The 26,238-nt window shown below is 39.0% G+C and overlaps 1 protein-coding gene across 9 annotated transcripts in view; it reads right to left on the bottom strand.

The window, feature by feature from the left end:
• The window catches only part of MAP2K5 (mitogen-activated protein kinase kinase 5), a 316,347-nt gene that overhangs the window by 79,016 nt on the left and 211,093 nt on the right, over nt 1-26,238 (bottom strand). For 2 of the 9 annotated variants that reach the window (XR_008380628.1, XM_053594061.1), the window contains exons 17-18: nt 21,070-21,099; nt 116-142 (exon numbers count right to left, since the gene is read on the bottom strand). The exons of 2 other annotated variants lie outside the window; for them this stretch is intronic. Coding sequence is in view for 5 of the 7 variants with exons in the window: in XM_053594061.1 (XP_053450036.1) it covers nt 116-142; nt 21,070-21,099 (57 nt within the window). In the remaining 2 variants the exon portion in view is untranslated. Of the gene's footprint in view, nt 1-115; nt 1,607-14,189; nt 14,316-19,242; nt 19,348-21,069; nt 21,100-26,238 lie in introns of those variants that run through there. 5 more of the 9 variants (XM_053594060.1, XM_053594066.1, XR_008380627.1 and 2 more) reach the window with 5 other exon arrangements.

Genomic DNA, 26,238 nt, shown 5'->3' with positions numbered 1-26,238 from the left:
TGCATTTTCTTCAAAATGCAATTTGCTAAGTTTAAAACAAGGCATTCAAGCATGCAAAGGAAGCAGCCATCAGGAAAAAGAAAAGTGAATTTTTTTCTGAACTCATAAAGCTTACCATTAAAGATCCCTGGTTTTTCTGAATCTGAAAAAAGGCAATATGTAATTAGCATGTCATAATCAAAATGACTCACTTGGACACATTATGATCACTGAGAGAAAATTATTGCATTGCTGGTGGCAATTTGTGGGCATGTGTTAACACAATTTACATAATGAAAATACACAAATGTTAATAGCTCGCTTCTCATTTATAGGCGAAAGTCAGCAGAATGTTAATTTCACACAACACTTTTTAGTACCCTCCAGGTTGTATTAGAATAGGGAGAAAAACCATAATCCATTTCAAAAGGCTGTTTACGATTCAGATATAAATAATGTTTTATATTGCTAGATTGTGAACACTGGGCTTAATGTTGCAATCATTGCTAATGTTATGAAGCTCACTCTTTTTAAATTAAAAACCGATTTATTTAAAATTGAAATTAAATCATAGTCAGAAATTAGAATTTTGGATTCCTGCCAGTGTCTGCTCACAATCGCCTATTTTGTGAAGAAAACTTTAATTATGTGGTTGAAGTATTTGTCTCTAACTTAGGAGTGAGGTAAAGACTCCATCTTTTCTAAAGTTCTTTCAGCCTCTTTCCAGGCAGCAATGCTCTCTGGGAAAATCAAATTCATGCAAGTTTTACACTGCTTTTCAGGGAATAAAACCAGATTCCAATAAGAGTGACTGTTCCTGATTAACATTCTGAAGGCAGGCTGCTCACATATCAGTGTTAAACTGATAAACCATATCTGTCAGAAAGTTACTACAATATAACTCAAAATTAATAAAATATCCACTTAGTCATTAAAGTATTAAACACTTCAATGCCTTACCATCCAGCAAAAGTCATTACAAATTCACTGAAAATGGAGTCCCAGGTACTAAATTTTCTAAGAGGGAAATTTTCAGGAACCAAATACCACTATTGATGAGCCAATTGTCTTCTGGGATAAATGAATTCCAACCAGCTGGTAAAATACAGAGAAATAGTAGTAGTCCCTTATATGTTTTTAATGGTATTTAAAAAAGTTATTGACATACACACTCATTTGATGGGCACAACCACCCTAAGGTTGGCAAGGATGATCATGTCTATTCTATGAGGGAAAACTGAGTCTGCCAGAGGACAGGGTGCAGGCCCAAGGCCTCAGGGCCAGGATGCGGTGGTGTGGAGGCTTCTCCGGTGCTCTTTCCCCCCAACATCTGTATTATACTTATCTACAATTATCACCTTATTTAAAAACAAACAGATCGGCTTGGCGCCTGTGGCTCAAGCGGCTAAGGCGCCAGCCACATACATCTGAGCTGGTGGGTTGGAATCCAGCCCGGGCCCACCAAACAATGATGGCTGCAACCAAAAAACAGCCAGTCATTCTGGCACACGCCTGTAAATCCAGGTACTTGGGAGGTGGAGGCAGGGGAATTGCTTGAGCCCAGGAGTTGGAGGTTGCTGTGAGCTGTGATGCCATAGGACTCTACACAGGGCGACAGCTTGAGGCTCTGTCTCAAAACAAACAAACAAACAAAAAAAACAACAAAAAACCAAATGGATTTGCATACACTTAAACTTGGCATGGTATAAATGATAAAGGCATCAATTTTGACACCTTGGCTGATCTCCAATAGACTGTGAGCTTCGTAAGGGCAGCAGCAATGTTTATGCATTTCATCCATGTGCCTGATCAGCAGACCCTTCCAACTAGCATTTGAGTGTTTTATTTATTTATTTATTTATTTATTTTTCAAGACAAAGTTTCACTTTGTTACCTTGGGTAAAGTGCTATGAAGTCATAGCTCACAGCAACTTCAAAGTCTTGGGCTTAGGCGATTCTCTTGCCTCAGCCTCCCAAGCAGCTGGGACTATAGGCACCCACAACAATGCCCAGGTATTTTTTTATTTTTATTTTTAGAGACGAGGTCTCAAACTCCTGAGCTCAGGCAATCCACCAGCCTTGGCCTCCCAGGGTGCTAGGATTACAGGCCTGAGCCACCGTGCCTGGCCTACGCTTGGGTATTTTAAAAAGTGCTCTCCCATATACCTCTCAAATGAACATGGTGCCCCTTCATCACTGCTCATGGCTCTTCCTTACCTCCTCCCTGGTTACTACTCCCTGAAACCTCTGTTGCAGGCTGCTGGCTCATAGCCTACATTGATAGTTCCGCTTAGTGTTGCCCTGAATTATTGCTCCTTCTGGTTCCTCTAGTCAATGAGTACTTCTGGGTAAGTCTCCATAGGCAAAGATTTTTTTTTTCTAAATTTCAAAATATTAAGGGCTGCAATTATTTTTGTTACATGGATACCTTTTATTTATTTTTATTTTTTTGAGACAGAGTATTACTCTGTTGCCCAAGCTAGGGTACCATGGCATCAGCCTAGCTCACAGCAACCTCAAATTCCTAGGGTTAGGTAATCCTCCTGCCTCAGCCTCCTGAGTAGCTGGGACTACAGGTACCTGCCACAAAGCCTGCTAATCTTTTGTACTTTTAGTACAGACAGGGTCTTGCTCTTGCTCAGGCTGGTCTTGAACTCCTGAGCTCAAGGGATCCATCTGCCTCGTCCTCCTAGAGTGCTAGGGTTATGGGTATGAACCAGCATGCCAGACCATGGAGAGATATATATATATTTTTTTGAGACAGAGTCTCACTCTGTTACCCTGGGTAGAATGCCATGGCATCATTGCAGCTAATAGCAACCTTAAACTCCTGGGCTTACGTGATCCTCTTGCCTCAACCTCCTGAGTAGCTGGGACCAGAGGCACCTGCCACAATGCCCAGCTAGATTATCTATTTTTTTTTTCTTTGTAGAGACAGGGTCTTGCTTTAGCTCAGGCTGGTCTTAAACTCCTGAGCTCAAGCAATCCGCTGGCCTTGGCCTCCCAGAGTGCTAGGATTACACTAGCAGTGGGTGAGCCACTGCATCCAGACCATGGATACCTTTTATAATGCTCAAGTCAGGGCTTTTAGTGTGCCTCCCACCCAAACAGTGTTCATGGTATCCAACAAGTAAGTTTTTATCCCTCCCCCCTTCTTGATTTCCATGGAGTACTACTCAGCCATAAAAAGGAATGAAATAGTATCCTTTGCAGCAACTTGGAAGAAACTAGAGATCACTGTCCTAAGTAAAGTATCTCAGGAATAAAAAAATAATACCATATGCACTCTCTAATAACTGGAAGCTAATTGATGGGCACAAGGAAAGATTTATACTATAAGGGGAGGTAGGGGCTGTTAACTACAACCCTTAACAGTTTGTTGAAGACTTTAGTAACAAACCAGATCAACTTTTAAAAAATATTAAAAATAATGGGTAACTTTCCTATGATATGAGTTATCTATGGTGTTTGCCTTTATTTTTTTTTAAGCACACATGGATTCTTCCCCTACCCCCACATTCTTAGTAAGATATCTCTACTTCAACAGGAGAGCTATTTGTAATGAACACAGAATTAGAAATCCATTTTTGACATAAAGAGAATGTTTTTCACAAAGTTCCAAGAATTAGGGGGATTATAATATTCTCTGAGGAAAAGATATAACAAACATTCTAAATGAAAGATTTCAAAATGAATTCAGGAATGGCAGGAGACATTGACCCTAGTAACATATGAGCTGTGTGAATCAAATGAGTTGGGGGGAGAAAATTTCCCCATGAACCCAGATCTTAGAGAAGTTCTCCACCTTGCTGTATTCTGGGGGTTAAAAGCTTCAACTAAGATCACTTAACATTATACTATTTTAATGCCTGTTCTTTAATAGAAGATAGAGAAAAACAGTAAAATCAGAGTATTTTTTATGATCTTATAACTATACTGTTTTGCCCAGGTTTTTAAAGAGAGATATTGTTTCCAGGTTTTATTACATAGCTTTGATAGCAACATATTATATGAAATCATCTTCATAAATTTTGTATTAAGGTAGCAGCACCAGTATCTGAAATTGATTCAAAATGTTTAAGATACTCAATTACTTTTTAACGGTGTTACACGATGCAATGACTTATATCTTCTATTTCACAAGAATTTGATGGTGTAACATCATTGTAATTGATTCATTTTCTCAATTAAATAAAGCTACTGTGCCTTCCTTTATATGAATGCCACACAGACTATATAGTTAGATGTATTATCTCCTTTCTCTGTCTCAGATATATTGCTTTAAAGGCCATATTCTGTTCCTCCGTTAATTCCACCAGAAAATTTAATGCCACAGTCATATTTTTCAAATTCTGAACTGCCATGTAGTTGACTGTATTTATATTAGGCGTATTTTTCACTGCTAAACTCTTTGTTGTTTACCTTTTTCAAGATCACATTACTGTACAGGCATAACCACCATAAAACAATTCCAAACAAAGTCAACCTCTAGTCATTGCCTCTGCTTTTGCACACAGTTCATGAAAAAGTGAAGCCCCTGGTTTTATAGCACATTAAAAGTGGTACTGAGGGTACTCAATATAAAATGTTAGCTTTGCAAACGCCTATCTTTATTCTGGGTTTGCTTTCCAAATGCTTGGCCCTGACAGCAGAGCTCAGAGGAACACAATAATATTGTTAGGGCTGATGTACTGCCTGCCCCTCACAACATATGAAATGCTGGTTTATAACAGACTTGTCCAAGCCCAGATTCCTGCTTATACATTTTGCTTGTATTGAATGTTTTCTATGTCTAGTTGGTACTTTGGGACAATGAACAGAATATAATTGCTCCAGTCATATACTTTGCTAATCAGTCCCTAGAACTAGTAGGGTTTTGATAGACTAATTAGATGAACCTCTTCCTTCTTCTGGGCCTAGCTTTTTTTTCTTTCATTGGCTATTACATCAAAGATTTAAAACCACACTAACAGAAGATAATTATGCCTCATTCTGATGTAAGACAGACCCTTATGTGTTTAAATGGGGAAGAATTACTTCATAAAGGCAGCCACAAGTATTGGTTAGGTCTTGGTAATATTGTAAGTAACATCACATATTTCCTTGCAAGGACCACACGGCAATTAGAATACTCCTATAACTTGACCTATCATTGTGAAAAATGACTCTAGAAAGGAATTGCCAATGCAAAAGTTTGCGTGTCTAGTCTGAACTATTACATAATACGTAGTCAATGATGGTAGTGATAAATGCAATTTTGGAAGTCTCACTTTATGCTTCTCTCTCTGTAGAGGTACTTTTCAATATACCAGTGGTAAAACAGACCTTTCAACCAGACATTTTACATTATATTTAGAGGTACAATCATAAAACTGTAATGAATCCACCTATGTAACTTAGAGAAGACACCAGCTATAGCTTTCATTTTCTCTTTTACTCTCTGAAATTATGGCTTGCCCTGCAGCTCTTGTCTGGGAGATTTATGTGTGACCTAGGTCAGATCTTCCAATATCAGCTGACAAATTTTCTCTTTACATATTTACTGCTTTTCAAGCTTGTGTTATTTTCTCTTAAACAGAAAGAAGAAATATAAAATTAAATCTCACAGCGAGAATTTTTAAAGAATAGTTGTTTTCATTTATGTGCTACTGGCATCACGGTCCAGCTTTCAGTGTTGAACTCTTTATTGCTTTTTTTAAGCTTCAGATTTTAGAGATTATAGCTATTTTCCAAAGATTTCTTTTAAATCATAAGCATTAAACTATAACCCTAGCTAAATATAAACAGAGATTATAGAAAACAGAAATTTAGATATTCTAAATGAAGTTTTAAAACCTAAAGAATTTTTGAAATGGAAGAGACCTCAGAAACAATCTAGTTCAATCTACTCACTTTGATTTTAGGGAGTCAGAAAGACCTCTGGAATTCTAGTCAGATCCACATGGCCTCAGAAACCCTTTCCCTTCACTGGGGCTCGGGGACCTTGTCTAAAAAATGAAGAAAGGAGCTGGAGAGGACCTTGAATAGTCCTAGAAGCCAGAGCTTCCCACTCAGGAGCCATAATTGTTTTTCCTGTCCAAGGAAGAAATGGTATCTGGCACTGTGCTGGGTGCTAAAACTTAGGGGCACACCACCTCCATTCTGTTATAACTTACAAAAAAGGTGTCCAAGTCTCAAAGAAGCTTTAATGAGAAAAACAAAATCACTTCCACATGACAAGCTTTGGGTACATTGCCTTGTACCATTACCTTAAAAAAAGAGTTCCCAAAGGACCTTTGTTTTTAAAAAGCAGAACAGAACAGAATTTACTACAACAACAAGTGAGAATTTTGGCAAACTGCTATTTTTCGATACTGAATGCTGCATTAGAGGAGACAATATATGTTATCTCTAAAAGTCAGATGAACATGTATCAATTCACTTATGCCATCCTATCTTCCCTGTCCATCAGCCTGTGTTCTTGTTTAAGTTCTTATCATTCCATTAGTATATCTTTATAAGGACTAAAAAAAAAAAAATTCACAAGACGACTTAGCAGCAGGTAGCTACTCAATGGTTTATAAGAAGTCACTACGAGCCCCACATTCTAAGACCAGCTGGCACCTTCTTTCTGGCCTACATCTCAGACTTTAGTTGGGATGCTGTATTCAGGAATGACTAGTTTTGAAGAGGGAAAACTAGATATCTCAGAATCTAGCAAACAGCTGGATGGGATACAAAGGCTCTAAGATGCTCAGAGGAGAGTACAGCTCAGATGGGACAAGAAAGAAAACCACCATGGCCATAAATCAGATCACTTGGCTCTCACTGCTTCCCATGTTATCAAGGACAATGCACTTTACACAAACAACAGCTGGAGCACCAAGGTATAGTGCAACATTATTCATTTGCTGGGTCTGCCAGAAGGTGAGCAAGAAAAAAAGAAGCAGGCTGCCATCTATACTCTTTTTTTTTTTTTTAGAGATAGAGTCTCACTTTATCGCCATGGGTAGACTGCCGTGGCGTCACAGCTCACAGCAACCTCCAACTCCTGGGCTTAGGCGATTCTCTTGCCTCAGCCTCCCGAGTAGCTGGGACTACAGGCGCCTGCCACAACACCCGGCTATTTTTTTGTTGCAGTTTGGCCGGGGCTGGGTTTGAACCCGCCACCCTCGGTATATGGGGCCAGCACCCTACTCACTGAGCCATAGGCGCCGCCCCATCCATACTCTTTTGTTCTCCGTGTATTTAAAATTCTATGTATTTCCGTGTATTTTAAATTTCTATGGCCCCTATACACCTGTGTGGGGTGGGCTCATGTCCCATAGAAAATCCTCCTCTGGGAAAATGCACATTTCAATTTTGGGATGTGGATTTTGTGAGAAAAGCAGGGGCTCAGGACCATAATTTAAAATGATTGATGTGAATTACAAAATTAATTTTTTGCCGGATGGTACAAGGTCTGGCCAAGGAGACCATTAAGCATGTTCCTTTCAAAGAAGATTTTGGATATTTGCTGTATTAAAATTTTCTCCTTTCTTTGTCTCCAAAAAGGGTGGTCATATTTTAGAATCCAATTTAAAGAATATTAGTTGTGGGTGGTGCCTGTGCCTCAAGGAGTAGGGCACCAGCTCCACATATGGAGGTGGCAGGTTCAAAGCTGACCCCAGCCAAAAAAACCTGCAACAACAACAAAAACAGAATATTAGTTGTGTGTGGAGGCAAGGGGCTGGGGAGTCGTGGCGTTGTTTTTTCTGTTGACTACTCCATTCTTTATGGTCAAATACATCTGCCACCGCAAAATTTAATGTTTCAAAATTTCTGAAAGTGTTTTTCTGGCACTATCACTTAGTCTGCATCTCTGCATCTCTTAGCTTTTACCTTATATCTTCTACACGCCATAGAATCTAAATGATGTTGGTTGGCACCCAGTCCAATTCTTTGCCTAATATACAAATTCACTTCATAATACCCTAAAGAGATAGGCATTCTGTCTTTGCTAGAATACTTCTAATGATGAGATTTCAATGATTCTATGTTGGGCAGCTTAAATTGTTAGAAAGTTCTTTCTTATTTTGAGTCCAAATACATCTTCCGGTAAGATGTACTCATAGTCTGGAGCTGTGGCAGGAAGTCTAAGGACAGCTCTTTACATATTTGAAGTTTTCCTCCTTATGATCAGCTGGCTGCTCTTTTGATTGCCTTCTCTCCTTCTCCCCTCTGTTACCAACAACACCTCCTCTCCCCCAGCCTAGCTTTAAGGTGTGACACCATTTAAATCCCCTGGGTACAGGGAGTTCAACTGGCCCCATCAACTGAAGCCTTTGGTTGCTTGTGGGGAAGAGAGACTTGCTCTGCCCCTCAGGACCTGGGTTGCTCCAGAAACCTCAACAGCCATTCCTGGCCAGTGAAGGGAGCTGCATACTAAGTAAACAGCCCCAAATGACTTGCCAGATCAAGTTTTACCTCAAACCATCAAGACTTGCCTTTTCAATCACACAATCCAATAATTTTGCCTATGGCAAAGGCTCCTTTGAGTTGAGTTTTTGGTTATCTGAACCTGCAAGCTGCCTGCAGGATCCAGGCATGATTTCACATTCTCCACCTTTGCAGTCACCTCTCTCTGATGTTTCCACATGTGCATGTTCCTCATACAGTGTGACAGCCACACCTGAACACATACCTTGGATGACTGGCTTGTTCTGGGCACCAGGCACTACACAGTAGAAACTCACAGAAGCTAAAAGTACATTCACTTTTTTGACAGCCATATCACACAGCTCAACTGAGAGGAAACACATAGGTATATAAATCTCGCAGGGCTAAAAAGAATATTTTTTTCCAGTATTCTATTCCTTACATGTTTCATACTGACATAGTATTTCAGAGTCAAAATGTGTGGATGATTAAACCAACTACAGAACCAGTCTGAAGACGTTTCTATCTGTGGCCTCTCTCCTTTTATTTGTTTGACTGAGGAGAGGCCTGCCTAGCAATAAAGTGGAGTCACAGACTCATAGACTCTTGACTCATGGAGCCAAAGATCTTAAATATTTTTTAATACAACCTAGCTCCTCTCATATGTCATCACTGAATTCCTCCTTCATCGCATCCCTGCCGTTGGGGCTTCTGTCTGATCTGAATTTACCTGGTGATGAGGACTTCCTGTCTTCAGACTGCCCCCTCTGTCCCTTGCCCAGTTGTGCCTCCTGACAGTACAACTTCACATCTCCTCTGACAGAAGACAACTATCACACCTCCTTAGAAGTATGTGTCCTCTGGTGTTAATGCTGGCAGGGAAGAGTGGAAGAATGGGACACAGAAGGAAAGGAAGGGGACAAAACAATTAATTTAGTGCCTCAAGACATGTGCTCTTGGTTCTTTCTGATGGTAAAATTTGCTTCACCAACATGTGAAAACTTGGCCTAAAAACCAACTTCACTGATTTCATATATGTTTATCAAGAACTTATTCTATGCCAGGCACTGTACTATACTCTAGGACCCAAAAGATGGATTAAGCTCTTCCACTCCACAAAAATGAATGACTTATTTAAGGTCCCTAAAACTTAGTGGAAGGGCTAAGGTTTAAGCACAGGGCTTTTGCACTGTCTTGTAAACGTCACTCAGCTTTTTTTTTCTTTGAGGCACAGTTTCACTACGTAGCCCTTGGTAGAGTGCTGTGGTGTCTCAGCTCACAGCAACCTCAAACTCTTGGGCTTAAGTGATTCTTTTGCCTCAGCCTCCCAAGTTGCTGGACTACAGGAGTCACTCGGCATTTGAACAAAATATAATTCTCAAGAGTTTTGCTCTCTTCCCTCAGGGTTCTGTAGATTTCTAAGACAACTTTTCCCTTTCCCCCTCCCCAAGGTGGTATTTCTTGGGATTTTAAGGAAGGTTGCTTCATGGGCTTAGATTCCATATATCACTGGTTTTCTTCTTTTTAAAACCATGATATATTTGACAAAATTGTATGGCCTGCTAAGACTTTAAGATCATTGCAAACGTAGCCGATACAGGATAAGGAAGGGAAAGAATCTTGAAATGTAATCACACATAATCTTGTTAATTAACATGTGTTTTGGCTTGGCGCCTGCAGCTCAGTGGCTAGGGCGCCAGCCACATATACCAGAGCTGGCGGGTTCAAACCCAGCCCAGGCCTGCCAAACAACAATGACAACTACAACCAGAAAATAGCTGGGTGTTGTGGTGGGTGCCTGTAGTCCCAGCTACTTGGGAGGCTGAGGAATGGGAATCGCTTAAGCCCAAGAGTTTGAGGTTGCTGTGAGCTGTGATGCCACAGCACTCTACCAAGGGCAACATAATGAGGCTCCATCTCAAAACAAATAAACAAACAACATAGCGACATAGTGAAACTCTATCTCCCCCCCCAAAAAATAAACAACCCAAAAAAATATGTCTTACTGGCTTGACTATGAATGAAATTTAAAATAGATTTAAAGAAAAGAAGCAATTGGGCGGCACCTGTGGCTCAAGGAGTAGGGCGCCGGTCCCATATGCCGGAGGTGGCGGGTTCAAACCCAGCCCCGGCCAAAAACCACACCAAAAAAAAAAAAAAAAGAAAGAAAAGAAAAGAAGCAATGACTCTTCTTGGCTGTGAGTCTCTCTCTATTTTTATATGTGTATAAAATTACATACGTGAAATTAATATATTTATTAACTAGTCAAAATTTTGTTTCAGAGTTTTAGCTCACATCTGTCAATTTTTTTTTTTTTTTTTTTTGAGACAGTCTCACTTTGTCACCCTTGGTAGAGTGCCATAGCATCATAGCTCACAGCAAACTCCAGCTTTTGGACTTGAGCAATTCTCTTGCCTCAGCCTCCCAAGTAGCTAGGACTACAGGTACCCGCCACAATGCCCAGCTATTTTTAGAGGTGGTGTCTTGCTCTTGCTCAGGCTAGTCTTGAACCTGGAGTTCAGGCAATCTACCCGCCTTGGCCTCCCATTGTGCTATGATTACAGACATGAGCCACTGCGTCTGGCCCACCATCTACCATATTTTGATGTAGGTAAAATTAGGTTTGAATAAACTCCAGGAGTGGAAAAGGGGAGGCAGGTGCTCATACAAGATGAAAAGAGTCACAGAAATACGTAGTCCAGCATTTTTCAGACTCTGTTTACCATGTAACACTTAGTTCAACCAAGATACTACTTAGACACATTTGAAAATTACCAGATGGATGCAGAGCTGCTCTTGTGGTTGTGTGTGCACACACATGTGGGTGCATTCCCACCTACTCTATGTTGGGAGTCTTCCCAAATTATCAAATCACTAATCTAAGGCACCTCCATCATTTTCCAGATGAGGAGACTGAGGTCTAAAAAGAAAGGTCAGGACCAGAACTTGGTTAGCTGTGTGTGTCTGGATGAAAACCAGTGATTCAATTTGTCACCTGTCGGGCGTGTCATTTGCTGCCTCCTAGCCCTTCTGCCCTGAGCCACTGAGTGTTTCTAGCTGCCGGGCTACCAAGAAGACATAGGGCTGTCCAAAAAATAGGGGTTGGAAGGAGGCCTTTGGTCAGGAACCTTCTTTTGTTTACAGTATTTTACCAACAAGTGCAGAGTCAAGGTCTTCTCATGCCCAGAAGAGTGCTCTCTGCAACCTGTTTCTGAACACAAAACAAAACAAGACGAGCTTCTTTACTCCCTTTGGTCTTTTCTCTTAGGACCTTATAGGCCAACAGCTTCTTCTTTCATAAGACTATTCCACTGCCCAGCTGCTCTTCCCTTGTCTCATAGTGAGAGATCTAACAGAGTCCATACTTAGTTCTAACTGGCTGCCTCAGTTTCCCACAATTCCTTGAAGATAATACATTGGCTCTGTGCGTAAACAGACAACTGCCTCCTTTCCTCCCTGCTAGTAGTCCCTAGGACCCTCTTTCCACCTGGTGTGTCCTGGCAATCTCCAGTCCTAAATCGAATCAGCTCTTTGCTCCTTTTAGGCAACTCGTTGATTTTTCAATGAACTTAGCTTGTCTGTTTTATTGGCACTAAAGAGGGTTGGGTTCTTAGCATCATTAACATTTCAGTTGAGGAAGAATTCCCAAATGCCGCAGGCATTAATCCCAAACTGTTAAACATTTAAAAAGTAATCTGTGCTCAAACAAAGCTCGGCCAGGTCTGTCCCCTTTTTAACTTGGATGCCAATGAGCCCCTAGCCCCAAATCTACCCAAGTTTTCTATACTGAGTGGTGATAAGTAAAACACTGGAGTATCATAAAAGTTGATGTCTTTGTCTGTTGCTGCTGCTACTACTGCTGTTGAGGACCACTTTCCCCCCAGGGATCCATATCTACTCAGCAATTACCTGGCAGGCACAGGGCATCCTGGGACAGTAATTTCCATCTCTGCAGACACACCAGTTGGAGGCAGTACTTGAGCGGATGGGTATGTAAAATAAGGACGGCCATTCAGGCTGAAAAGCTCTGGGTGCCTCATCTCACTTTCTCCCCACCGTTCCTCTAGAGTGAAAACCTTGCACTGAAAGTGGAAGATAGTCTGATCCTGTTGTTGAATACTCAGTAATCATAAATGAGACATTTAATGCAGTGGACTCACATTTCCTTCTCTATAACATAAAAGAGTTGAACTACATCATTGTAAGATCTCTTCACATCCTGAAATTATGATTCCATGAAGTAACAGGCCCCACCAATAAAACCAAAGATGGGAAAGTAGAAGGCCTCCTGGACCACAGAGCCTAAGAGGACCATCACTTGAAAGCCAGACTGGATATCAGGTTCATTACTTTAACCTTTGATTTTATTTCTGGGCTAAACTGACTATTTAAAAATTGCAAAAGAAACACATTTCACAGTTACTGAACTAAAAATGACTAGATTCTGTATAACATTCTATATATTATTATATAATCGTGATTTGAATGATAAATTGTAACTCAAAAAAGAAAGACTATAAAGGAAGGCTCTTGTGGGATCAGAAAAGTAATTCATTTTAGTCTTAACTGGTATGAGACATGGTCATATATTTTCAGAGTTACATTGGTAAATCCCTAAAGTAGTTTCTAGAAATATAAATAATACTAATATTACCTTGCTCTTGTTCACCACCTTATATTTTTCAAAGTGCACTCATTTAATCATTTGACAGTTCCTCCCTCGCAGTCTAAAAAATGTCCTGTGATGTGTCAAGTCAAATCTAAGGGCTGTTAGGGAACTTCCTATAGGAATGTGCCAATGTCCTCAAGGGTACAGAGATCTTAAGATGCAATGACTTCCAACCTCAGATTGGCTCCTGGTCATTGCAAAGGGACTCAAGAAATCCTCAAACCCAATTCTCTTATTTGGTCCCTGCTACACTTGCCATCTCCATCCTGACAAAAACCACCTCCCTCCTCTACCATTCTGCCCTTCCCCTCTTCCTTCCCTCCAGGTATTGCTCTAAAAGTTACCTAGGGGTGACTGCTAAACTCTTAGAGAAGTACAAGTAAAAATACTAGTATTCAGTTAAGTACTAAAAGGATACTGAATACAACATGATGTTTTAGGCCTTTATCTTTCTTTTTTTGATGGCTTTTAGACAAACAGGCCTTTATCCTTTACCAGATGAATTTCTTTTGACTTGAGTGCCTTGAATACCCTTTCCCATCTTTCTAGCCTCAAAGCCTCAGCTCAAGCATCATCTATCCACTCTGTGAAACCTTCTTGGCTTCCTAGCCACTCCCTTTTCCTCTCCAGGACAGAGTGCCCACCTCTAGGAGGGTATCAACTGCCATTTTTTTTTTTTTTTTTAAGACAGAGCCTCAAACCATTGCCCTGGTAGAGTGCTGTGGCGTCACAGCTCACAGCAACCTCCTTTGCCTCAGCCTCCCAAGTAGCTGGGACTACAGGCGCCTGCCACAACGCCCGGCTATTTTTTGGTGGTAGTTGTCATTGCTGTTTGGTGGGCCGAGGCTGTATTCGAACTCACCAGCTCTGGTGTATATGGCCGGTGCCTCAGTGGCTTGAGCTATAGGCGCCAAGCCTCAACTGCCATTTTTTGTGCTTTGTTTTGTTTTTTCTCCCACTGGACTGGACTCTTTGAGAACCTGGACCACATCTGTTTTATTTCTGTGTTGCTAATGTATGGCACAGTGCCAGGCGCTGAGGAGGTACTCAATGACAAATAAATGTTGAATTAAATTGAAAAGATGCTATAAAAAATAATGCAAGGTTAGAACTTTAAAATAAGACAGGGCTAAGTGTACATACCTCACATGAAGGAGTAAGTAATTTAACAGAAACTGTCACATTTCTCCCCATAGTTTGGGGATGATTTCTCTTCCATTTCCACATACTAGGACATACTAGGAACCCATCTCCTGCTTTTGGCATATCCTAAAATTGTAAGATCAAGCCCTTTTGATAAGTATTTGATGGATACGGGGAGAAGAATTTGACATTTGCAATTTAAAATTCCTGAGAAGAAGCAAATGTGTATAAGTGAACATCTTCATGTTACTGAAGTTTTACCTCTGCATTTTGTGGAATATAAAGCTAATTTTATGGCTTAAAATATAAAGATACTTTAATGCCTATATCCTAAATAGTAAGAACAAAAGCAAAACACACAGGTTAGAAATCTGTTCAGGAAAAAAACTGCATGCATATTGTTCCTTTAAATTTTTGCCAGTTAAAGATAAGTAAAGCTTGGGGTAATAACTGACTGCTATTTTTTCTTTGATAAAGAGACCTCACATAAAAATCGGATATTTAAAATTTACTTAAATCCCTGATGTTCTAAACTTTAAAAAGTTCATATAACAAAAGATTGATTCTAAATACCTCTTTTAAAAGAGGGCATACTTTTTAGGTATTTTGCAATTCTAAGTATGATCAGTATATATAAATAAGATTATGATAACTATGGTCTCAATTTAAGATAGACTATAAGATAATATTAAACAATCAACTTTAGGATTAGTAACAATGTACTACAGGCTTTTAAAACACACAAAAAATTAAGTTTAAAAACTCAAGTATTTCTACATTAGCATTTAAAAATTGTTTAATGTTTTTAAATAGTTTTTAGAACATATGCTTTCTACTCTATTATGAAACAAATACTCTACCCAAAGCACAATTTTTTACTACAAAATGTTTAAAAGACAGTCTGCCAATTGAAAAAAAAAAACAAAACAAAACACATTAAAATAGCAGGTTTCCAAGCCAAGTTAAACAAATATTTTCTCCTTGACAAGCTGCTTACATTTAAATGAAAACAGGGCAAATCTGGTCAATAATATGGATTGCATATAATAAAAAGGACCTTAGATCATGTTAATATAAGGATCAGAAAGCAGGAACTTCAATTAAAACCATCCAATTATTTAGCAAACTTTCAGATATAGCAAATAAATTAATCTGTTTTAAATGAAAGTACTTGGGTAAGTAGCTTTTTGACCTATGAGTAAGTCTCGCTAGCAACAATCTTGCTTCAGCAGGTTCAGAAGCAAGAACCTGCTGAAGCAAGGTAAAGCCCCCCAATCAAACAAATGTTACCAGTAATCAAAAAGCATTTGCAAAACGTATTTCCTTGATTAGGAGTGGGGGTTCCGAAGCAAATGCCACCTACAGCTCCCCTCATACTTTGATATATAGTGCATAGGGCTGAACACACATATAATGACTGGGGTATCTTGGTGTTAACGACAGGATATTTTCATTTCTGTACTATCTTATAGTGAAGGGCAGTTCTTACACAGCAAAGAATAAACATCTTTCACTTAAAACCTTCTATTATCTACGTATGTTTAACTTGTATTGGGATTTAAGAATGCCTCTTTATTGAGACAAGTAATATGTCATTATTTTCTTCACCTAACAGGCCTGACAGTCCTGTCTCCTTAAGTTAAGAACAGTAGATCTCAATTTCGTACACTGGTGGCAAAAGCTGGCAGAATAAATGAGAGTTAGCCAATTGGTGGTAAAAGTTTAATCCTAAAGATTCAGACTTTCATTTTTCTTACTCTTAATTATTATATTTGGCCAGATATGACATTTTTTCAATAAAATGATCTCTATATACTGCAATAATTTATTTGAATGCTATTCTTATGTGTTTTTAACAAATAACATTACTATTCACTGTTTCTCTTATCTTTTTGATCCTTTTTTACTACTTATCATCTTTATTTGAAACAGATTTTTAACAGATAATCTTGATCGTTACAACAATATCTTGCTTGCATTTTATTCAAATAATTCTTAAAAACAGCTTAAAAAGCCGTTTGGAATAACATCAAGCTTGCCATCAATCAAATGAAAAAATTCCGCTGGCGGTTGTATAAACATCAGATCAAGTCTGATGTCTTCAAGGATTTCAGAGTGAACCATAAAAAACTCCATTAACTTCTGACAAAGAATGCAAATTAATCACAACATGGGGTGAAATGAAATTAAAGGCTCTTTTCTAATCAATGACAAGGCAGGATGAAATATTTGTTACTCTCTCTGCACTCAGACTGCCTAGGATGTTTGCACTTCCCTTGCAAAGCCCCAAATGTAAGGTGTGAGTACAGATTCACTCACAGTGAATCCCCTCCCCCCCCCCAGCTATCTGCTTACAAGTCGTGGAGATTCACAAAACACACTAATCATCCGAATCTCAGGTGCATCCAATTTGTTATTCACACTCTCCCATGCCAGTGAAAAGCCTGGCGCAGACAGATGCACCAGGAACCCTAAATGACAGTTTTGGCCTCCGGAAGTACGATCACTACAGCAAAATCTAGTACAGCCTCCAGGTGAAATGTCTGGAGCTCCATATGGAGCAGGGAAAATTAACAACAAGATGAAAATCACTGCAGCAGCGGGGAGTCGGAATTTTTGAAAAAAAAAAAAAAAATGAAATTTAAAGATGAAGAAAGAGAAGTAATAAATTAATGGGGTGTGAAAACATTCAAAGCTTTACAATACCAGGGGCATTATTTGCTCAGATTTTTCCCCTTTTTTAACTTCAGGTCATTTTTATGTAATTTATTAACCAAGATCAGGAATTGTAGCCAAAAGAAGAACAGTATTTTTATACATGCAGAAGTACGTTAAATACATTTGTGTTTGTATTATCTTCACTTTCCTGTGGCATCTTGCTTACCAAATTTCCAATGCCAGAGCTGATGCATCCCCTGAGAAGTCTCCTTAATGGATTTACTATCATCCTAATGCAGAGCGCTGCTGTAAAGTTTGAATGAAGGATGACAATTTTTTAGCAGGCAATCCTTTTCATTTCTCCTAAATTATGGTGTCATTAAACAAATCATTGCCCACCATCATGTTTTTTATCTAATAAGTCAACTGAATTTGAATCTACATGATTAACTATACACAGCTCCAGTCCTTGTCCAGACCTGCACATCTTTCCAGATTACTATTAAAGCTAAATTGTTCAAGAAATTGAGGCACTGTTTGGAAGGTGTTTAAAACACAATTTTAAAAACTTTCATTTCCTATTATATAATATGCTTCCCAGGCACCCAGAATTTAATGGCACTGAGGTCAGTAAGGGTTCTGCGGCCCTCTGGATTCCCTGTCACTCCGCTAAACACACGTTAAGAAAAGCAAAAGGGCTCTAGGGAATGGTCTTATCATCACCTACAATGGCATGACCCTGTGGTGCTCAACATTTCCCTCCCTAGGGCAGAGAAGGCAAACTAGGAGAAGGGGTTGATGGGACTGAGTGGGAAGGAAAGTGGGGGTATGAAGAGTCAGCCAAATTAAGAGGTCGCAGAGCCAGGCATTTGGTTTAATTGCCTATGGGTCGAGATGCAACTGTACCCATTCCTGCCTAAGGCAAGGTGCCTTGTCTCTCTGGGCCCCAGTCTACTCATCTGGAGGCTGGAAATAATAGTCACTATAGGTGGAAAGCACAGCCTCAGTCAGATACCAAAAAGTGCTCTGGAGCTCTATGTGGGAATGGTGCCAGATGACTCCAAGACACCACTGTTCTTCATACAAGCCATAGAATAAGATTGCACATTTATAGTAGCTCCTAGCCTATTTTCCCATACAATCCCAAACTGCATGCCAATGAGACTAATTAAGCCTAAGGCCTAAAGGAAACTACAATAGACAGTGCTCTCAAATAACAAACACCTGACCCACAAAACAATGAAATTCATATAGAATGATTACCTCGACAAGAATGATCTCAACAAGACCCTGGCCCTTTAATCTTCACATTGGTCCCAGGCAACTGGCTTTCCCTGACATCCTCCCCACACCCCTCCTCCACCTATGTCCCAACTGGATACACACTGTGTCACCGTCAGAAGGAGGGGCTGCTAATGATGTTCTTGTCATCAACGCTGATGCTGAGCTGAGGGAATGAGTCTCCCAGCTTTACCTTCTGCTCTTTTTTGCGCTTTGCTCCATTTGTGGCTGGCAGGTTGCTAAGAACATTCCTGTGCAACCTTCAGTCGGTATATGGAAATTCTGTTTTGTGCTGCAGCCTGGCCCTTTGTACTTTAGTAGTTTTATATCCATACTCTCATTTGGAACAGATAGGAGAGGAAGGTATCAAGATCTTCATTTTAGAGATGAGGAGACTGAGGCCTCAAGGAGTTACAAAGCGAGAATGAAGGCCTGTGGCAGAGCTGAGTTCTAATTCTAGTCTCCGGTTCCTGATCCGGAGCTCTATTGCGGAGCTCTTTTCATTAGGTCAGTCTTAAGTTTGGTGGCTAATGTGACTTTGGGTTCACAGCACCAATTCTCAGGCACTGCCCCCAGCTCTGGAAATAGGGATTCAAAACATCCTTGTCTTAAGGATATATGAAAGGACTTCATGTGTCTGAGGACCAGACTAGTGGATAAGTAGGATGAGGAAGGTAGTATTCCATGGAGTAAACAGAACACAGCTTTGACCCTACGGCTGCTTTGTGAAGTAGTGAGTTTCCTGTTACTAGGTATTCAAGCAGTGTGGATGTTTGCTTTTCAGAGACTTTGTAGAGACGTTTGACTTGGTAACATCTACAATCCCTTCTAACTTGAGACCCTATGATTCCCTCCTCCCTACTCCACTTGGGAGTCAATGAAACCAAACCAGCTGCAGTTTAACAGTGAGCAAATCAGCCATTTTTCTGCCCAATTTATGAGGGGAGGCTATCTCATGAAGTGGCTAGGAGTACAAATGCGATAACAGGCCAAAGAGAAGGTGTGATCCCATAATCCAGTCTCTGTGATATTATAATAATATATATTTTTCTTCTTCATGTGCTATATTTGAGGGGAAAATGAAGGAGGAGGAAAGGTATTTAAAAAATATCCTTTCCCAACCTTCACGCTACAATACAAAGCCTATAAGTAAACACCAACTCCACCAAAAGTCACTCTTTATTCTAGCAATGAAGCATACAAACTTCTGTTGAAAGACCTGGGGAACAGATAAAAGTATGAATTTGGTGACAACATTCTATCATGATTCAAGTAATACAGTTTTTCCCTCTACTCTGGCACAAAGGTTATTGCTAACTAGGGAGTTTGGCATAGTATTAGAATTTTCCAGTTTTGATCAAATGTATACTTACATTCAGGAAAACAACGCTGCAAAGGTACATAGTGTTTCCCCAAATTTGGCCACAGCCTTTATTTATCAATCCTTCATTTGTCAAATGCTCAATCTTTGGAATTTTTATTAATTCGCTTACAAGTTCTCTATAAAGACTTGTTTGAGAAACATATTGTATAGGGCTTGTTCTGTTCATTTTCAAAATTTTAGGGGATTGCACAAATTGGCCAAACAGAGAATTGTTTGAAAATTACTGACAGAATAAGAGGATTACCAAGATAAATATTCTAATGAGCTATAAATCCTGAAAATGTGATTTTAATTTGAGGGGCTACCTAGAGCTAAGCAGCAAGGCTGTACACACTAAAATCTTACTAAATGCTAGGTAGCGTGCATGCCAAGAGATCACATTTTAGATTTCCTCTTTAAGGAAAAGATTGTGTTTAAACAAAGAAATCCACAAATTTGAAAAGTGAGACTACTGCTCCTGAACCTAACAACTAGGAGGATTTCTCTTTCACTTATCTGATAGCTTTAACTATGAAAAAAAAAAAAAAAAAGAATACAAAAGAGACATTTCAGTGAGTGAAGGGTCTTTAAATGTCCACATGGGTACCAGGAGAATTTGCTTAAAATCACTTATAAACATGGTAGAGAGAATGAGCCCCATCCTATTATTCAATAACCATGTTTGTGATGCATCTGCATAATCTAACCATGCATAAATTAGTATGTGTAATACAACACTTATTTGCATAATAATAGCAAGTTAATAGATGCTTAAAGAGCAGAGACCAACACCACCTTTAAATCAGACATGCCTCCAGGCACTTTGGCCTGTACAGACCAAGATGCCAGAAAAACAGTGAGCATCAACCAGAGGAAAACAGTCAAACCATTCATTTTTCATCCCTCTAGACACTTCACTTATTTCCTCCCACACACTAGGGAATCATTTTCAAACCACAAAACAGCTTTATATTTTAAGTGCCAGCACCCTTCAATAATAAAAATCTTAAAGAAATTATAAACATTAGTGTCAGCAATGCTAATACAATGGACTGTTTGTCTTAGCGATGTTGATTGGAAGGAGCAAATCCTTTAAAAAGAATATATTCAAAATCATGCTCACATAAAATTGGGGGCCCGCCTATTTGCCTAGCAAAATTAATGACCTAGATTAGAAACTCTCACCCTTCACTTAATCCTGTAATTAAAATAAAATTTTAATTTTGAATCCAAAAGCTCAAAAAATGTATCAAAAAAAGCCTGGGTCTCTCTTTCAACCCAAATACACATTTGAATACACAGGTACTAGACCAGGAAAAGAAAAAACATCTCATCTGTCACACAAAGGAAGAGCACAATGATCGCTTTCAACCTTTAACAAAGAAAGGAAAAAAATCCAGAGTTTAAAAAAATCAAAAAATCAATAGAGACTTCTAAATGACTCCTTTAAGATATCACTTTTCATTTTAACAGGACAGATTTATTTGTATGTGGCTCAAATGTTCACAATTGCTCCCTGCACCTTCATACATAGGAATGAATGTCACAGTGGCAAACGGCAGTAATGAACAATCTTACCTGAGGATATGGAAACCTCCCAAGAGCAAGCTGGGAAAGGAAATAATATTTGTCTAGTTATAGATTTGCATGCAGGGCAGATCTCCTTAAGACAGACAAGTACTAAATTTCAAAATTCATCTAGCAAATATAAAAAACCTTACAACCTCAAATGTATAAACTAAAATATTGCTGTAATTACATTAAGAGCTGTATTTAGAATGGACATTTTCAATGGACAATGTTGCATCCCTAATAAAACAGTCTAATTTTAATAACTAAACATTACCCTTATGTGGCTTCTCTTAGCAATATTCTCAGCTCTAGGGGCATTGTTCACATTTACGTATGTACCATGGTTTCTTCTAGACAGAGATGTAAAACTCTGGTAGCTGTTTTTCTCTTGTAAAAGGGGAACATTTAATTGTTTCTTGCCCACAGCGCTGTAGAGTTTTGAGTTACAAGTATAAACGAAGGTCTGTAAGAAGCAGGGAATGAACCATATTACAAAGTTGAAAATTCATAACTGTGCCATTTTTCTATACACTTGTTTGGTTTTTTTAATTCATTTTTCTTCCACAGTTAGAAGAAGGCTACCACTAGTGGAAAAATGGCCATTTCAAGACTGTGAAGTCAGAACTGTAGCTCTAAGTCTGAAAATGGGAAAGCGAGTCTTCAGAGTTTCCAGTTCGGCTTCATTTGTAAACTGTTCATGTTTCTCTGTACAGGTAACTTAATTTTGGTCTTTGGATCTTTATCTATAAAAATAAAATAATTCAACTAGGAACAGGCTGGATAGAAAGTAATAAGATAAAATTTAATAAACATGTAACTTAAAGAAAATAGTGTCAAAATTTTGTAACTTCATAACTTAGCCCTTCTGCGGCCCTAACACCCTTTATGTGTATTTGTAACAACTTTCAAAGTAGAATCATAACATCAGGGATTTTTTTTTTTTTTTTAATAGAGACAGGGTCTTCCTCTGTCACCCAGGATGGAGTATTGTGTTCAGATTCATAGCTCACGGCAATCTCACACTCCTGGGTTCAAGCAATCCTCTTGTCTCAGCCTCCCAAGTCGCTAAGACCACAGGTGTACTCTACCACATCTGGCTAATTTTTTAAATTTTTTGTAGAGACAGCATCTTGCCCAGACTGATTTTAAAGCTATAATGGATCCAAGAGAGCATTAACCCACTTTATAGACAGAATCTTAGCATTCAACTGACATAGTTTCCACATGGTAAGTGGAGGCCTAGGAAAAAACTGTGACTTAACATATTACGTTGCCTTTCTAGATCTTGAGAAGCTGTGTACTTATTTCAAAGACACTCACACTACTCAAACATTTCTGAACTCTTCTTTGGGAATCATATTTAGAATTATTTCAAGTAACAGAACACCTAATTCATCTTATTTCTAATAAAATCTTATCCTGAATTTAAAATTATACCCCTCATCTTGTTGATCATGTGAATTATTTGTAGACTATGGATATTACCAAAACTCAAGTCATTTACAAATAATAAATATTTTGTTACTTATTAAGGAAAGACATGAAGGTGCTGAGGTTTCCAAAGTTCTAAAACTAGTCTGAGCAATAGCAACATAGCAGGAAAAAGCCATAAGATCTTATTTACAAGTAACTATTTTGCAAGGGCCAATACTCATGGGGGTTTCGGTGTGTGACACACCTTTTGTGGGTGGGACATAACTGTAAGAGAGACTTTACCTAACAAATGCAATCAATGTAACCTGGTATCTTGTACCCTCAATGAATTTCCCAATTAAAAAAAAAAAAAAGGGTCACTCAATGCTACAAGATTTGAGATCCTAGGCGAAGCAAGATGGCAGCCGAGTAACAGCTTCCTTGCATCTGGGCACCGTGAGTCTGGGGAGATAGGATTCCAGGCATCTCTGGCTGGTGGGAACTGCCTATCATCACTCCTATGAGGATACAGGGAGTCAGCGAGAGACTTCTGGACCCCAAGAGGAGGACTAAAACAGTGGAAAACCGGCAAGTGGTCGCGTGTGTTCAATCCGTCAAAACCCGCCCACAACTTCCACAGGCACAAGAACTTAAAGAGCAAGAGGAAGTGAAAGGAAAATTAGGGCAAGGAAACAGATAAAAGAAATCACTCATGAGGAAGAATCAGCAGAAAACTCCAGGCAACATGAAGAACCAGTCCAGAACAACCCCGCCAAGGGACCATGAGGTAGCTACTGCAGACGATTCCACCTATAAAGAAATGTTAGGAATGACAGAAAGGGAATTTAGAATACACATGCTGAAAACAATGAAAGAAATGATAGAAACAATGAAGGAAACTGCTAATAAAGTGGAAAATAACCAAAAGGAAATCCAAAAACAGAATCAAATCAGAGATGAACGATATGAAGAATATAAAAAGGATACAGCAGAGCTGAAGGAAATGAAACAGTCAATCAGGGAACTTAAAGATGCAATGGAAAGTATCAGCAACAGGTTAGACCATGCAGAAGAAAGAATTTCAGAGGTAGAAGACAAAGTTCTTGAGATAACTCAGATAGTAAAAGAGGCAGAAAAGAAGAGAGAGAAAGCAGAACGTTCACTGTCAGAATTATGGGACTTTATGAAGCGTTCCAACATACGAGTTATAGGAATTCCAGAAGGGGAAGAAGAATGCCCCAGAGGAATGGAAGCCATACTAGAGAATATTATAAATGAAAATTTCCCAAACATCACCAAAGATTCTGACACACTGCTTTCAGAGGGATATCGGACCCCAGGTCGCCTCAACTCTAACCGAGGTTCTCCAAGACACATTGTGATGAACCTGTCCAAAGTCAAGACAAAAGAAAAGATTCTGCAAGCTGCCAGGAGTAAGCGCCAGTTGACCTACAGGGGCAAATCCATCAGAGTGACCGCAGACTTCTCTAATGAAACTTTCCAAGCAAGAAGACAATGGTCATCTACCTTTAACCTACTTAAACAGAACAATTTTCACCCCAGAATTCTGTACCCTGCTAACCTAAGCTTCAAAATTGACGGAGAAATTAAATCATTTACGGATATACAAACATTGAGGAAATTCGCCACAACAAGACCAGCTCTACAGGAAATACTTCAACCTGTTCTGCACACTGACCACCACAATGGATCAGCAGCAAAGTAAGAACTCAGAAATCAAAGGACAGAACCTAACCTCCACACTGATGCAAAAGATAAAACTAAGCAATGGACTCTCACCAAATAAGACGAATAGAATACTACCACACTTATCAATTATCTCCATAAATGTTAATGGCTTGAATTCCCCACTGAAGAGACATAGATTGGCTGACTGGATTAAAAAACACAAGCGATCCATTTGCTGTCTGCAAGAAACACACCTGGCTTCAAAAGACAAATTAAAGCTGCGAGTCAAGGGTTGGAAGACAATTTTTCAGGCAAATGGAATTCAGAAGAAAAGAGGAGTTGCAATCTTATTTTCAGATACATGTGGATTTAAAGCAACTAAAGTCAAAAAAGACAAAGATGGTCACTTTATATTGGTCAAGGGAAAACTACAACAAGAAGACATTTCAATTCTAAATATCTATGCACCCAATTTAAATGCTCCCAGATTCTTGAAACAGACCTTACTCAGTCTGAGCAAGATGATATCTGAGAATACCATAAGAACAGGGGACCTTAACACTCCTCTTACAGAGCTGGACAGATCCTCTAAACAGAAATTAAACAAAGATATAAGAGATTTAAATGAGACCTTAGACCAACTATGCTTGATAGACGCATATAGAACACTCCACCCCAAAGACAAAGAATATACATTCTTCTCATCACCCCATGGAACATTCTCCAAAATTGATCATATCCTGGGACACAAAACAAATATCAACAGAATCAAAAGAATTGAAATTTTACCTTGTATCTTCGCAGACCATAAGGCACTAAAGGTGGAACTCAACTCTAACAAAAATGCTCGACCCCACCCAAAGGCATGGAAATTAAACAATCTTCTGTTGAATAACAGATGGGTGCAGGAAGAAATAAAACAGGAAATCATTAACTTCCTTGAGCATAACAACAATGAAGACACAAGCTACCAAAACCTCTGGGATACTGAAAAAGCAGTTTTGAGAGGAAAAATCATCGCTTTAGATGCCTACATTCGAAAAACAGAAAGAGAGCACATCAACAATCTCACAAGAGATCTTATGGAATTGGAAAAAGAAGAACAATCTAAGCCTAAACTCAGTAGAAGAAAAGAAATATCCAAAATCAAATCAGAGATCAATGAAATTGAAAACAAAAGAATCATTCAGAAAATTAATGAAACAAGGAGTTGGTTTTTTGAAAAAATAAATAAAATAGATAAACCATTGGCCAGACTAACTAGAAATAGAAAAGTAAAATCTCTAGTAACCTCAATCAGAAACGATAAAGGGGAAATAACAACTGATCCCACAGAAATACAAGAGATCATCTCTGAATACTACCAGAAACTCTATGCCCAGAAATTTGACAATGTGAAGGAAATGGATCAATATTTGGAATCACACCCTCTCCCTAGACTTAGCCAGGAAGAAATAGACCTCCTGAACAGACCAATTTCAAGCACTGAGATCAAAGAAACAATAAAAAAGCTTCCAACTAAAAAATGCCCTGGTCCAGATGGCTTCACTCCAGAATTCTATCAAACCTTCAAGGAAGAGCTTATTCCTGTACTGCAGAAATTATTCCCAAAAATTGAGGAAGAAGGAATCTTCCCCAACACATTCTATGAAGCAAACATCACCCTGATACCAAAACCAGGAAAAGACCCAAACAAAAAGGAGAATTTCAGACCAATCTCACTCATGAATATAGATGCAAAAATTCTCAACAAAATCCTAGCCAATAGATTACAGCTTATCATCAAAAAAGTCATTCATCATGATCAAGTAGGCTTCATCCCAGGGATGCAAGGCTGGTTTAACATATGCAAGTCCATAAACGTTATCCATCATATTAACAGAGGCAAAAATAAAGATCACATGATCCTCTCAATAGATGCAGAAAAAGCATTTGATAAAATCCAGCATCCTTTTCTAATTAGAACACTGAAGAGTATAGGCATAGGTGGCACATTTCTAAAACTGACTGAAGCTATCTATGACAAACCCACAGCCAATATTTTACTGAATGGAGTAAAACTCAAAGCTTTTC

Source organism: Nycticebus coucang, chromosome 6 (genome assembly GCF_027406575.1).
Source record: "Nycticebus coucang isolate mNycCou1 chromosome 6, mNycCou1.pri, whole genome shotgun sequence".
In the NCBI taxonomy this organism is placed as follows: Eukaryota; Metazoa; Chordata; class Mammalia; order Primates; family Lorisidae; genus Nycticebus; species Nycticebus coucang.
This window is presented reverse-complemented; position numbering and strand designations above follow the sequence as displayed.